This window comes from Centroberyx gerrardi, chromosome 18, assembly GCF_048128805.1.
Source record: "Centroberyx gerrardi isolate f3 chromosome 18, fCenGer3.hap1.cur.20231027, whole genome shotgun sequence".
NCBI lineage: Eukaryota > Metazoa > Chordata > Actinopteri > Beryciformes > Berycidae > Centroberyx > Centroberyx gerrardi.
In genome coordinates, this window is record NC_136014.1 from 25798964 (window position 1) to 25814920 (window position 15957).

Consider the following 15957-nt stretch of genomic DNA (forward strand, 5'->3'; position numbering starts at 1 on the left):
TTTTCCTTCCTCGATGGGGCAACGAGTCTTAATTTTGTGTTGCGTTTCCTTCTTTGACGAGGAAACGGTCTTAACTTTGTGTTGTGGTTGTTCCCATCAGTGGAAGGATGTGTGCTCACTGACATCCAACGAAGCTGCCTTTTTTAGGGTTCCTATGCAGGTCTGGAAGAGTAGAGAAAGTGAGTTTGATCACTTCCAGGTCCTGAAAAGTTTAGGAATTGCACAAAACACTATGGAAGAAGTCCAAAGAGCAGGACTACAGATTTCATGTATTGTATGCGGTTGTAGGTCAGCTGTCCTGTCACATATTTGTGGTTGTGACAAATTATCCTCTAGTGAAAATGGTCTAGTTAACAGTCTTGTTGCTCTTCCACTAACATCATACATAATACCTGAACGCTAATGAGCAAATTCTTCAAAGATAGTTAAGAATTTAAAGGAAAAATCCACCCTAAAACACTTAAACACTGTTAAAAAACGAACATGGGTGATGTACCTTGCATTTCTGGGCCTATTTTGTTTGCTGTATGTTCCTTATTCCCCATGAGTTTTGAATTTGGCCTTGTGGTATGAAAGTTGATTTACCTATAAACGACTTTGTAACCCTCTTAAGTTCAAAAACAAATCATGAAAATCACCAAAACTGGAGTTGAGGTTCAGTGGGGAGAGAGTGATGCAAGCTGCTGTTTAGTAATACATCGCCGGTGGGAATTATTGCACATTTTTATTGCCATTTTAAATTTTGCGTATGCAAGACACTCTGGGTTTCCCCACAGCACTTTACAGCCAGACCTTATCTTCTGGCTTTTAACCAAAACCCCATCAAATCATAATCACTTTTCAGCCGGGGGAACCCATGGCTCAAAAATGCTAACTCGCTTCTGGGTTTTAGGACTCGAAACTTGGACCACTCAACCCTATGTTCCCTCAGCCCTATGTTCCCTCAACCCTATGTTCCCTCAGCCCTATGTTCCCTCAACACTGTTCCCTCAGCCCTATGTTCCCTCAACACTGTTCCCTCAGCCCTATGTTCCCTCAACCCTATGTTCCCTCAGCCCTATGTTCCCTCAACACTGTTCCCTCAACCCTATATTCCCTCAGCCCTATGTTCCCTCAACCCTATGTTCCCTCAACCCTATATTCCCTCAGCCCTATGTTCCCTCAACACTGTTCCCTCAACCCTGTTCCCTCAGCCCTATGTTCCCTCAACACTGTTCCCTCAACCCTATGTTCCCTCAGCCCTATGTTCCTTCAGCCCTATGTTCCCTCAACCCTATGTTCCCTCAACCCTATGTTCCCTCAGCCCTATGTTCCCTCAACCCTATGTTCCCTCAGCCCTATGTTCCCTCAGATCAGTACCTCCGCCAATGAGGTAATGTTTTTGCCCCTTTTGCCCCCTAACCCTAACCCTAACCCTCTGAGGGAACATGGGGCTGAGGGAACATAGGGATGACCCTGATGAGGCAGGTTGAGGGAAAGTGGGTTCACCAAAAAAGTAAATTTCAACACTTTATCAAAAAATATCTGCTGGAATGCATTGAACATCACAGACTGATGATAAATAACTGACTAAATAGCTGAGGGTGGATTTCTCCTTTAATGTCTAGGAAAAAGGTGCAGAATTTCTAACATGAAAATGTGCAGGAACCCGGCCTTTTGGTCACATTGACATGGGACAAGTTGTCTTGAACCTGCATCATGTTTAGCATGTCAGCAGCAGCTGAACATCTCAAGTTCTAAAGGGTTTCTGCAGCTTGTTCTCCTTTTTCCTCCTCAGACTGTAAAAAAAGAACCAGAACACAGTTTTTTTGTTAACTTTTTGTACTTTTCACTCCCTCTCAGTCTGTATCATCACAATTATTTGAAAAGATGTTACTGGTCAAAACATTTCTTTTTTTGTTGTTGTGGCTAACAAGTGTGTTTGCATTCTTGCAAATAAATTGTTTTATACTGTACAGTGAGGTGAGTTAAACTTATTTTTCTAATAAAGTTATTGACTTGGATCTGGGTTGTGTGCTTGATTTTAAAGTGAATGTCATTGTTTTTTGTAAATATGTATGATTTGGGTCGCTGACACAGGGTTTATGCAGTCTTTAACTATCATATTAAAAGCCTTAAAAGGTCTTAAATAGAGATAAATATAGCCGGTAAGCCTTAAATACAGTTTCAGAGGTCTTTTTAATGTTTTTTCTACTTCCAGGTGTATTTTTATGGCAAAAAATCTAGCATTAAAATTGTCTTAAAATTGATCAGCAAATAATGGCATGTGTAGTGATGGTCTGATTTCTATTTTGATAGTCTGATTTCTATTTTGATCTAGATACCTGTAGTACCCACACATGGTATGGTTTATCATTTAATGAGACAGCTAATTTGGGGTTACTGCTATTAATTCGACCATTACTAAAAAAGAATAAAATAAAATACACATGTACTGCTGTTATTCCGGTCAATACAGCTTTATTGACGTTGTGGTAATTGTTTTATATCTCACAGCTGTTAATGTAAGTCTGTTATCTGCACTTGGCTTTATGACTGGTCCTTTACTTTGCGTTAAAGGGGAATCCCGTTCGATTTATCACACAGTTTATCCCCACATCTACAAACCATATAACGAGGCATCAGACGTGTCATAGGAACGTATAAATAATTTACATAAATGCAATTGAATAATAAACGGGGAACTGGGGTGAAAATCTTAACTATTAAAGGCCGCGGCACCGCCTTTTCACATCTAGCCCCGCTCACTCGGCACACGCCGAGCTGTGAATTCAAGAAACCCATGGACCTCTCTAACGGACGTGACGTTCGTTGGATTAGAAAACATTCCATCTGTCAAGGAAGTCGGTCGGGAGTTTAAAAAAAATAAAAATGGAAAAGATGGAGTAAAAACTTTTAATTTGAAGAAAGTAACTTGAATTTCGGGTTAGTCTGGTTGTTAACCGAAGACTAAGCGTGTGGATAAAATGAATATTTTTATATGAAGAGCTGCCTCGATAGCTTTGTCGCTGTAAGTTGTATCGTTATATTCTGCCATCAAAATAACTGTTAGCTAAAGTATCTCGGGTTAGCTTGCTTCGGCATCGTCCTCCTAAATGTATTTTTAAACGGTTAGCCCTACTATTGTCCCGTATCACACATCATTTACAGTGACCAGGACTAAAAACGTTCCTTTATAGCGTTAACTTGTCTTAGTGAATGTGTTTTCATGTCGGCTTCCTGTCAACAGGTCCCATTGAAAGGATGGCAGGCATTCAGACGTATTTGGAGAATCTGAAGCAGGGGCTGAAGATTGACGCCCTGAGAGAAGTCGGCCGTCAGTATCCAGTCTTCTGCTTCCTGCTGCTGTCCATGCTCTCCTTCACTGTCCTGCTCAACAGGTAAATAATGAAAAGTCTTGTTGCCTGGAATGGAGATTCATGTGAGATTATATGTGTGTGTGTGGGTCATGTGATGTCTGGTGAGTCTGACCTGCTGCTGAGCTGTTTGTCTGTTTAGTTTATGGATTTGTACCTTTTTATTTCATGTTTTAAAGGCAGTTCTCTGCATAGAGGAGGTAAAGCAGGTTTAAAACGACAAATCGAGCTTGGTATGTATCATGCAAAAGTGTGATATAGCAGTGATGCTTGAGGTTAATTCCAGCTTTGGTTCCACATTCATCCTTGGTTTGGGACAAGTTACAATTATAGTGCTAAAATATCCGTTTTTTGTTTTTTTATCAAACTTGAAACTATTCTGCATATTTGGGCTACACTTGTTTTGTTGGGGAAATTGGTCCCAGAAACACCTGTAGTGCAGGGTACAGAGCTAAAAAAAAAAAAAAAAAATTATACATTTACATAAAACCTTTATTCTGCACGTTAGGATTAGACTTTTTTTTTTGTCTGGTCCCAGATACACTTGAGGTGCAGGGTGCACTGCTAAAATGTCTTTATCTCTGTTTTACACAGCAAACCTTTGAATACGTTATCAATAAAAAAACACATTAGGACTAGACTTTTTTTTTAGTCTTTTAGAGGGAATTTTGACTCAGATATGCCTGGGTACAGTTCTAAAATGTATTTCTTTTGTACCAACTTCTTGGATACTAAATGATAGTAAGAAACGTTTATTCTACACACGAGAAATAGACTTCTTCATCTTTAATAGGGGAATTTGGCTCAGTGGTTTTAACTCGACCTTTACTCCAGCAGTCGTGGTAACTGCTGCAGACTGAATACGGAGGAAACACTGACTGTTCCCTCCTCTCTCCTGTCACATGCAAAATATGCACACTTTGATTTTTCAGTTTCTTTGTTAGTTCATCTACATGACTTTTAATACTATGAAATTATTTCACTTCCAGGTATATCCACATTCTGATGGTCTTCTGGTCTTTCCTGGCCGGCATCATTACTTTCTATTGCTCTCTTGGACCAGAGTCCCTTCTCCCAAATATCCTCTTCACTATAAAGCCAAGGAACAAAGTAAGTCAGAAGCAAACGCATACAAAAATACCAGTAAATAAAAAAGCTAATTGAGTAACAGCTGCCTGGTATGTCTTTTGTCTTCAATCTTCTCTCATCGGCTGAAAACTTTTCAAAAAGTATCTCACATCACCTTCTCCCATGTCTCTCTCTACTTGTTCTAATTTGCTTTCATAGTAAAAAATGTGTTCTACCATCAGCGGCATAGCCGGGATTTTATCACTAAGTGGCCAAATAGAATTTGTGGGCGACCTGCAATAATCTTAAAAATGTACGCCATAAAATTGAATTAGGTTGATTTTTCACCACTGAATTTCACCATTGAATGAACAGTGAATTTCCTCAGTGTGATAGCATTGTAGTTTGACTCTGACACATTAATAGCCAAATCACATATATTTTGCAATTCCACATAGATTTATTATTTAACACTGGGTCACAGACAAGGTCTACCTGCTAGTGTTGAACATCAAAGCACTGTATAGGTCATCTAGCAATTAATATCAACTCAAGTCTGTCAGACTTCTTTTAGTATTGCAGGCAACATGTTCCCTCTGCTCCCTGTGCTTCCTGCGCCCCTAGGCACAAATTAAATTTTCATAGCATAAGTTTTGGGTGGCATAATGAAAAACTATCTGGTCACAGGCTGCTTTGGCCAAAGCGTGCCTACGCGCCTGTCTACCATTCTCCTTTTTGATTTCTCTCTCATTTCTCTCATGAGATTGTTGTCAGGACATCATGGCTCCAACCCTTACACTTCTTACTGTTGGCTGCTTGTAATGTTGGAGATCTAGGAATTAAAAGTTATTCTGCTGTTATACTCACTGTAAGTCACTCCTGGTAAGAGCCTCAGCTCCTACCAAGAGTGACAAATGTTAGTTGTAAATTGAAGTTTGCTGGGTTTTTCAGTGGCCACTTCATTAGGTACACCGAGCCAGTATCAGGTAGGACCGGCCTTTTGCCTTCAGTACAGCCTGAATTCTTCAAGGCCTGGATTCAATAAGGCACTGAAACGTTTCACAGAGATCTTGATCCATGCTGACTCGATAGCATCATGCAGTTTCTGCAGATTTTTTCGGTGGCAAGTTGTGTATCCTGAGATGCTCTTCTGCACATTGCTGTTTACGGCTGTTTTTGAGATGCTGGAGCTGGTGTGTCTGGGATCAACCATCATATCGCGTTCAAAGTCGCTTAAATCAACGTCTTTCCCATTCTAACATTTAGCAGAGAACTAGCTTTACCTCAGCCCTGTCTGCAGGCTTTATACCTCTGCTTTATTTACTGTATATGTGACATACTATAAATGGAGAGGTGTAGCTGAAGTGGCCACTGAGTATACAGCTGGTGGTAGTATCACACACTACAATACACTGAGTGTGGGTGTGATGAAGATGATTGATGATCAAGTGTTGTTGTTTTTTCCCCCAACAGCAGCAGGAGCAGCAGGAGTTGTTTCCTCTGGGCCACAGCTGCGCGGTGTGTGGGAAGGTCAAGTGCAAACGTCACCGGTATGTAAAACCCACAGGAGATTCACCAGTGGATGAACTCGTAATGTAAAGATAACGGATGGACCGGGAGTATGTAAATGCATTTCTGTTTTATTTCTGTTGGGCCTCAGTGAAGCCAGCGGTGCGAGTTGATTGCTTTGTACCTTTCATTTCACAACACTTTGTAATTTAAGGAAGAATGCCATACTACTATTTTATTTTTTATTACTATTAAGTCAAAATCTGTAGACTCCCGCACACTGTCTTCACTTACAAGAGCTTTATTCAAAGACACAAAAGTCACATGACTGAAACCTGAAATAAAGATCTTACAAGTGAAGAGAGTGTGCGGGAGTCTATAGATTTTGATTTTATCTTTTCCCCTCTGATGCACCTGGCACATGCATACAGGTGTGCAAAGATTATCTTTTTAGATTATTATTAAATCAAAAATTGAATACTGTATGTATTACTCCTTATCAAATAGGTCATACAGCAATGTTTGGTACACCAGGTTGTCTTCTTGTTAACTTGTCAGTGGTACAGTCAGCATCTCTTCCCTTTTAACCAAACTTTAATATTAGAGTTTATGTTCCTGCTGTCTGAATTCAGGACTGGGTTTTGCCAGGCTGTTCCTGTGGTTTTGTGTGGACCCACTAGTTTGCCACCTAGTGGATATTGTTAAGCAGTGCTGCACAGTGCAGGAAACTAACTTTTTCATTCACCAGCCACATTGAATGATGGGATGATGTCACCATAACTTCAGCCAGATATGACTTTTAGACTCCAAATTAATCTCCAGTTCTTGGCCAGCATTCACCAGTATTTCCCACCTTAGTGCTGCTGATGGTGAATGTATGTTTCAGTTGTTGCAAGCTGGAATACATTCAAGAGTCATGCTTATATATGTTTTATTTTTTACAGGCCAACGCTGCTCCTTGAAAACTATCAGCCATGGTTGGACTTGAAAGTTTACTCAAAAGTGGACGCTTCGATAGCCGAGGTATCGTAATGGATTTTTAAATCTAAATAGCTTCAATATTTGAAAAATATGACACTTATTCTGACAGAAAGATTGTAAAACATACGATTGACTATTATAGAGTTTATAAGCTATTTTGTGCTCTTTACTTACAAAATAGTTTTAGATTATGTAATCATCTGTTTATTTTTTTGTTCTTTTTTCAAACATATAACAATGAACATCAGATCATTTTTCTTTCCAAAAATAGATACAGTATATAGCATTTTGGGATGAAACCCTTCATTTATATGACTATCATCGATTAAGTTTACAGATAGACTCATTTTTTACTTAATTTTCTGTTGTCTTCGACCTGTAGGTGTTCGAGTTAGTTCTGGAGAACTTTGTGTATCCCTGGTACAGGTGAGGAGAAATACGACTGTTTTAAAGGATTTGAGTGAGTATTGTTTTGAACTTGTTTTGAACTCTTCCTCTGGTTTGCAGGGACATCACAGATGACGAGGCGTGCGTGGATGAACTGAGGATGACTTTTCGCTTCTTTGCATCGGTCCTCGTCCGCCGAGCTCAGAAGGTTTAAAAACGCTCTATAATTAAACCTGACTTGACTTGACTTTTCTTGAGAAAGGCCTGCAGACCCAGACATCAACTCACAAGTCCAACTTCTCTGTGTTCAGTGTCCTGAATCTCTGTGTTCATTGTTGATGGGCCTTTTTTGGAGGAGTTGCAGGCTAACTGTGAAGTGCTATGGGTTCTGTGCTTCTTTTTGTGCTCTTCATTAATTTTGTCCAACTTGTATGCAGATTGATGTCCCCACCGTATTTGCTGACAAAGTGATGAAAGCTGCAATGAAGCATATTGATGTTATCGCAAAAGCTCGACTAAAAGGTTTGCATCTATGGCATATCATGAGACTTAACATTCTCTTCAAAATGATGTACTAGGTTCCTAAGGTGAGGGAATTTGGAAATTGTGTTTTCCAGGACTGGAATAGTAATTGAAAACAGTGCACATCCAAAAATGCTTTAATCAAGATTTTTGACATCAGACTTTGCTACCAGCAGGTCTAGTCAGAAGTAGTAGTTCACATCAAAGTAATAATAACACATTTCCTGATGGCATAAAGTGAGTTTTACCTACCCAAAACAAGACCTGGAACATTTAAAATTGGCTCCACAACGAAAAAAACAACATGTTAACATTGACACTGACAAATATTAATGATGCAAATTGCGCTGTATGTCATTAGGTTTAGCCTTAGAAAAGGCAAGTGATTTGATTGCCACAAATGTGTAGGAACCCTCTGTGTATGGTCCTCATGTTATTATCCCATACTCATGCTGTGCGTCTGTTCCTTGTATTTACATTAGGACAGATACAGACACATTGAAAGACATATCAAATGTATGGTATCACAATTGTACTGTAGTCAGGGTGGGATATTTACACCAAGCCATCAAATGCTGGTCAGATTTGACTGTGGCTGGAGCGTAAATCTACTCTAGTAGCATCATTTGGATGAGTTACTCTATTCTTAAATCGTACTTGTCTGGTAAAGTAGTGAAAGTGACTGGTGAGGCCGGTGGTCCTGATACTGTGTGTGTTTGTCTCCAGTGAAGAACTTGGAGGGCTTACAGCAGGCGGCGCTGGATGAATACGGCCCCGACCTGCACATCGCCCTGCGCAGCCGCAAGGACGAGCTGCTCTACCTGAGGAAGCTGACGGAGATGCTGTTCACCTTCGTCATGCCTCCGAAAGCAACAGACTGCAGGTGGGCACACTGAACCAACCTGTAGACCCACTGGGTTAAGTTCATTTTAAATTCAGGAGTACTAATCACTTTCATTTCCAAGTATGATAAATCTACACCAGGAAAGAAATTCACTTTTATTGTCCAAAGGCCTTAGTGGCTGGTAAATTCCAAAATGTGCCAACCAATTTTACTGTTTTACCAGCCAACTAGGGTTTAGAATTGAATAGGATCGCAGAGTGATGGTTGTCCACTTGCCAAAGTGTCTGGTAGAGGAGACTAACTTACCACAGACAGACACAATTTCATGTACAATGCAAAGAGATATAAGATAAACAGAAGACTATAGATATCTCTCTACATATTAAGTGTGCATATCTCTCTATATATACACATTCAGTAAACCTACATATAGCTATGTTCATGATTTTATTTTTGTATGTCAAAAATTGACAGACTTAACATGAGGACATTGTAATCCCCAACCTATTAAGAAATAATAGAGCGCTCTGTCAGTAGTAAATGAACGGCAGTTTCTGTTTATATTTATATTTATTTAAACTGATCAAATTGAAATTGAATTGCTCCCAGTCCTGCCACCCTTGGTGCTAGTAAAGAACTGACTCAGATTACAGTTACACTTGTCATTTCAGCATGATTTTTGAGATTTCATCCCTGTATGTCCACACCTGAAAATGGCTGCATTTACATAAATCTGCGTCTTACTTTTTCCCACTCTCCCTCTCATCTCTTTACATTGTAATTGCATTGTGTCCAGACTACATAGAATTTCGATCACAATGCAAGCCTGTGTATCTGGTTTTGAAGATCTGATAGCAGTGTGAGCAGCATCAGAGTTTTGTGCCTCCCGTCCTGATCAGATAGTAAAAGTCGTTGTACCCGGCGGTTGTGTGTTATCTGTGCTCAGATCCCTGGCTCTGTTGCTGCGGGAAGTGATGGCCGGGTCTGTCATCCTGCCAACCATGGACTTCATGGCTGATCCTGTAAGTATGTTTTTGTGTATTTTAACTGCTTGCTGCTTAACAAATGGTCTCATTGGGAATAATAAAGACTTATGTGCTCTCTACTACTCTAGGACAATATTAATGTACATCTAGTCGTGTGCACAAGAAGACAATGATATGAATCAGCAGGTCATACTGTGTTTGAATACTGTAAAATTTGCAATTGGTGGCCAGTACATTTATTTTACTTCAACAAAATGATCAGCCATTTATTAGAGACGGGCTATTATTGAAGACAGGCCTATTATTTCATCTGGCCGTTAAAGCTGAGATGCTACAGTTTAATAATACCTGCTATGAACCAAACCTATGGTAATAATATTCTGTGTGTTTCTGTGGAAAGTCTTATTTAAACTTTAAGTCTTGTTTGGAATGCTTACATGGATACAGGATACATTTTTTACACAGAAACAATAACATGAAAAAATATTATAGTCAAGATTTCCCGGTCTGTGATTGGGCATTGATGCACTAATTTAAAGTTTTACAGCGTTTGGGTTGAAGGCAACTAACTCAGGTGCTACAGATAACATGCTCTCTCTTCCTTTCTGTTTCAGGATACTGTGAACCTCATGGTGCTCATATTTGTTGATGACACTCCAGTAAGTGAAAAGAACATTTCAACTGGGAAGCTGATATGATTACCTAACTTGTGAATAATTGAATAGTTCATTTCCAAAACGCCTTATATCAAATGTGGAAAAAATCCCTACCTGGAGTTCATACAGACGGTCATTTTGGTCACCAAAGACTTACCTGCTATACATTGAAAAGCTCTATGGTTGGTTTTAATTTTAGGTTTTCAAGAATACGTGTCACTTTTTTACCAAACTGTGGATATCTCTTTTAGGAACAGAACACTTCAATTGAATTAAACAAACTGAATTAAATTCGTCAAGCTGCACCACAAGTTACATATCTTAAATTCAGCTGAATGAATGGAGTTATCTTTTATAAATCTTTTATAAATAATTTTTTAAATAACCCCATTACTCTTGGTAAATCTTGTGTGTATTGTCTCTCCAGCCGGAGCCGGCCACAGAGCCTCCATCTGCCCTGGTTCCATTTTTACAGAAATATGCTGATTTTAGCAACAAGAAGCCATCTGTAAGTAGCCTTGGAAACGCACACACACACACACACACACACACACACACACACAAACGTAATTTACTACTCTGTTCTTTTGACATATTTCTGCTGTGAAAAATCAGAAAAATGAATTAAAATAAGGGAGAGGGAAATATTTCATGCACTGTTCACTGCAGTTCCTGAACCAGTTGTCCTATCTATCCATCTATGTATGTATCTATTTTTTTTAGTACAGGATAAGCAACGTGGAGCATTCTTGAAACATTTCCTTTAATCTGCATCATATTTACTGAACATGATACTAAGCGTCTGCCTCTCTGGTTGTCCAGGTGTTGAAGTTGGACCTGAAGGAGATCAGGGAGCAGCAGGATCTCCTCTTCCGCTTCATGAACTTCCTGAAGCAGGAGGGCGCCGTGCACGTGCTGCAGTTCTGCCTCGCCGTGGGTAAGAACCACCCCCGTACCTTTTATTAAAGAACTGGAGGGATATAAGGCATAAGGACAGTCGTCTTATCATCCGCCATGATTAAATTGGAGGGGTGGGAGGGCTGATCCATCAGTCTCTTTCTATTCACTTGTTTTGTCAGTTGTTCATAGATTGTTTTAGTTACACAAACTTTTCTCGGACGCAGAAATTATCTGATTGGTTGAGTTGAACCTCGGTGGGCGGAGCCAAAGAATCAGTTTTTCTGGCTAAGTAACATTAGACTGAAGCCCGGTGAAAAAGACAAGAGGTAAGAGAGGAGGAAGCTAATCATTTGAAGCCTAGCGTTCTGCTACTAACTGAAAAAATGCAGTTGAGCCCAGTGTTTTATGTGGTGGTGGTGGTGGGGGGGGGGGGGGGGTATTGATGAATAGTATTGATGAATGCTCACCATTGCATTCTGTCAGTATTTCACTTATTGGTCGAAAGGGTGTGCTACAGTTAGAGGTCAAAATGTAAAAAAATCTGCAGTCATATGTCCAACACCTTAACTTTAAATGACATGACATTTGGACCATATATCCAGCTATCCTTAACCTCCAGGATCATCAGTGTACGCCATATTGGATATTCCACTAGTTTGAGTTTGTTGAAAAGCAGTACCCCCCTTTCCCCCCCAAGGCTTTCTCATTTATTTACTGATTGGCCCAAAGGGGGACTGCATCATTTGTTGGTTTCGATTTGATTCGATTTACTGTTGCCTTCTTTTAGATGGCAGCACTCTACACCTACTTGGGGGAGCGTTAGCTGTGGCTCTGCAATTATTGGAAACTTGTTTAAAGTGCAGGAGTCTTTGCAGTGAAATATGTTAAACCTATAACCACTGATGTAGCGGAGCGTATACGCAGGCAGACAGCGAACACCCACCAAGGCATGACCCAAGGTTATTATCGTTAACGAAAACTAACGAAATAACGAAAACTAGGTGTGAAAAAACATTTTCGTTAACTGAAATAAAAATAAAAACGAGGCTTTACAAAAAAAACGATAACTAACTGAAACTGTATTGTGTGTTTACAAAACTAACTAAAATAAACTAAAATTATAGAGAAAATGTCTTTAGTTTTCGTCTTTGTCAATTTATTTCATACATAAGCCTAGTATTTTGGGTGGATATGAAATCTATCTTCCAATTTTTTTTATTTTTTTTTTTACCTTTTTGAATCTCGCCCCTGACAAATACCCCATATTACAAAAAAAGACTAAAACTAACACTGAAACTAATAAAAACTAAACTAAAACTAAGCATTTTCAAAACTAAAAACTAAACTAGCAAACCCACTTTAAAAACGAATTAAAACTAAACTGAAATTGAAAACAAAAAGTCAAAACGAAATAAAAATAAAAACTAATGAAAAATGCAAAACTATAATAACCTTGGCATGACCGCTGCTTACTGCCGTTTTAAATGCAACTATCGAAAATCCTTTTGGAGTGCAAAGGTGACGCACACTTCACACTGTAACCTTAATATACCGGCACCTGCCTCACCATTTCCGTGTCAGGCTGACCATATGAAACCTCTTCGTTGTTTCCTCTCCAGAGGAGTTCAACGACAAGATCCTGAGTCCGGAGCTGAGCGACTCGGAGCTGCAGCGTTTACACGGAGAGGTGCTGCACATCTACGAGACCTACTGCCTGGAGGAGAGCATCGACAAGATCAGCTTCGACCCGTTCATCGTGGAGGAGATAAAGAACAGTAAGAGACCGTTATGCTAACACATCGTTATCTCACAGCCGGCTTTGAAGTAGTGCAGCAGTGGAGTAATAACTTCATACGTCCAATTTCTGTGTTTTTCATTTTTCACTTGACTTCATTAATCAGAATCTCTTTAATCAGTTTGAGGACCAAATATATGATTTGCTCCTGGGCCTGTTCCAGGATCAGATTCAGCAGTCGTTGAAGTTTAAGTTTATTTTCATAATTTATGGATAAAGTATTGTAATTTTTTTTGTACATCAGATATATCTAACAGTAATTTCTTTACTTGAAAGTTTTTCTTCCTTAATGCCTTAAGTATTTTTTTTTTTAATTGGTTCAAAGCCTGTGAACCCCTGAAGTCTGAAAGTAATAATAATAAACTGTTTATGGTACTAAATTTATAGTAATAAACTATTTAGAGTATAGTACTTATTATAATACTTTGTGTACCACTTCCTGTCTCTCTCTACTGTGAACTAATAAAGCAAAACATGCCAAAAAGCTCTTTAAAAAACAAACGAACACAAAACAAATAAAATAAAATAGCCATTTTATGTCTTTTTTTTTTTTTTTTTTGAAGATGTTAAAGCTTTCACCCAGCAGCACCAGTAAACACCTGTCTTCCCTCTCAGTTGCCAAGGGTCCGTACACCGGTGTGGTGAAGCTGCAGACGATGCGCTGTCTGTTTGAGGCGTACGAACACGTCCTGTCTCTACTGGAGAGAGTCTTCACCCCCATGTTCTGCCACAGCGATGAGGTAAGACCTGTTTTTAGGCTAGTTTGTCCCACAGCGCGACCAGTACAGCACCCTGGACACTAACTGTGCGTTCACACCACGACCGGGGAAATTCTGCCGATGTGTGGACGCTCAAAAAAGCTTGTCGGACGAGAAAAGTTGGTCACGACTGAACTTTTAACGGTGATCAGCTGTCAACAGCCAATCAGATTTACGCATTTCATTGTTTCTCTTTCAATGTGATTTAGTTATATGGACAGTAGTTCTGCCTGGCAAGTGTAAAATAGTGGAGAAGTTGATTACAGCCGAACGTACAGTAAGAGGCAAATTCAGGTCAGTTAGATAGGGTGAGACACTCACTCCTCTATACCTGTATATTATCAAACTACATCACTCCTCTATACACTATCAAACTACATCACTCTTCTATACCTGTATATTATCAAACTACATCACTCCTCTATACACTATCAAACTACATCACTCCTCTATACCTGTATATTATCAAACTACATCACTCCTCTATACACTATCAAACTACATCACTCTTCTATACCTGTATATTATCAAACTACATCACTCCTCTATACACTATCAAACTACATCACTCCTCTATACCTGTATATTATCAAACTACATCACTCCTCTATACACTATCAAACTACATCACTCCTCTATACCTGTACACTATCAAACTACATCACTCCTCTATACCTGTACACTATCAAACTACATCACTCCTTTATACCTGTACACTATCAAACTACATCACTCCTCTATACCTGTACACTGTCAAACTACATCACTCCTCTATACCTGTATACTATCAAACTACATCACTCCTCTATACCTGTACACTATCAAACTACATCACTCCTTTATACCTGTACACTATCAAACTACATCACTCCTCTATACCTGTACACTGTCAAACTACATCACTCCTCTATACCTGTACACTATCAAACTACATCACTCCTCTATACCTGTATATTATCAAACTACATCACTCCTCTATACACTATCAAACTACATCACTTCTCTATACCTGTACACTATCAAACTACATCACTCCTTTATACCTGTACACTATCAAACTACATCACTCCTCTATACCTGTACACTGTCAAACTACATCACTCCTCTATACCTGTACACTATCAAACTACATCACTCCTTTATACCTGTACACTATCAAACTACATCACTCCTCTATACCTGTACACTGTCAAACTACATCACTCCTCTATACCTGTACACTGTCAAACTACATCACTCCTCTATACCTGTACACTATCAAACTACATCACTCCTTTATACCTGTACACTATCAAACTACATCACTCCTCTATACCTGTACACTGTCAAACTACATCACTCCTCTATACCTTTACACTATCAAACTACATCACTCCTTTATACCTGTACACTATCAAACTACATCACTCCTTTATACCTGTACACTATCAAACTACATCACTCCTTTATACCTGTACACTATCAAACTACATCACTCCTCTATACCTGTACACTGTCAAACTACATCACTCCTCTATACCTGTACACTATCAAACTACATCACTCCTTTATACCTGTACACTATCAAACTACATCACTCCTTTATACCTGTACACTATCAAACTGCATCACTCCTCTATACCTGTACACTATCAAACTACATCACTCCTCTATACCTGTATATTATCAAACTACATCACTCCTCTATACCTGTATATTATCAAACTACATCACTCCTCTATACCTGTACACTGTCAAACTACATCACTCCTCTATACCTGTACACTATCAAACTACATCATTCCTCTATACCTGTACACTATCAAACTACATCACTCCTCTATACCTGTACACTATCAAACTACATCACTCCTCTATACCTGTATATTATCAAACTACATCACTCCTCTATACCTGTATATTATCAAACTACATCACTCCTCTATACCTTTACACTATCAAACTACATCACTCCTCTATACCTGTACACTGTCAAACTACATCACTCCTCTATACCTGTATATTATCAAACTACATCACTCCTCTATACCTGTATATTATCAAACTACATCACTCCTCTATACCTTTACACTGTCAAACTACATCACTCCTCTATACCTGTACACTGTCAAACTACATCACTCCTCTATACCTGTATATTATCAAACTACATCACTCCTCTATACCTGTACACTGTCAAACTACATCACTCCTCT

The 15957-nt window shown here is 39.2% G+C and overlaps 1 protein-coding gene across 3 annotated transcripts in view; it reads left to right on the forward strand.

Annotated features, from left to right (window-relative positions):
- The first annotated feature begins 2850 nt into the window (after positions 1-2850).
- snx14 (sorting nexin 14) overlaps positions 2851-15957 on the forward strand; it is a 33375-nt gene continuing 20268 nt past the window's right edge. For all 3 annotated transcript variants that reach the window (XM_071910312.2, XM_078289815.1, XM_071910314.2), the window contains exons 1-15: positions 2851-3010; positions 3230-3380; positions 4346-4466; positions 5898-5974; positions 6878-6956; positions 7297-7340; positions 7422-7509; positions 7739-7823; positions 8550-8706; positions 9614-9689; positions 10268-10312; positions 10737-10817; positions 11132-11246; positions 12829-12984; positions 13620-13744. In XM_071910312.2, coding sequence (XP_071766413.2) covers positions 3244-3380; positions 4346-4466; positions 5898-5974; positions 6878-6956; positions 7297-7340; positions 7422-7509; positions 7739-7823; positions 8550-8706; positions 9614-9689; positions 10268-10312; positions 10737-10817; positions 11132-11246; positions 12829-12984; positions 13620-13744 — 1386 coding nt within the window. In that variant the 5' untranslated portion in view covers positions 2851-3010; positions 3230-3243. The remainder of the gene's footprint in view (positions 3011-3229; positions 3381-4345; positions 4467-5897; positions 5975-6877; positions 6957-7296; positions 7341-7421; positions 7510-7738; positions 7824-8549; positions 8707-9613; positions 9690-10267; positions 10313-10736; positions 10818-11131; positions 11247-12828; positions 12985-13619; positions 13745-15957) is intronic.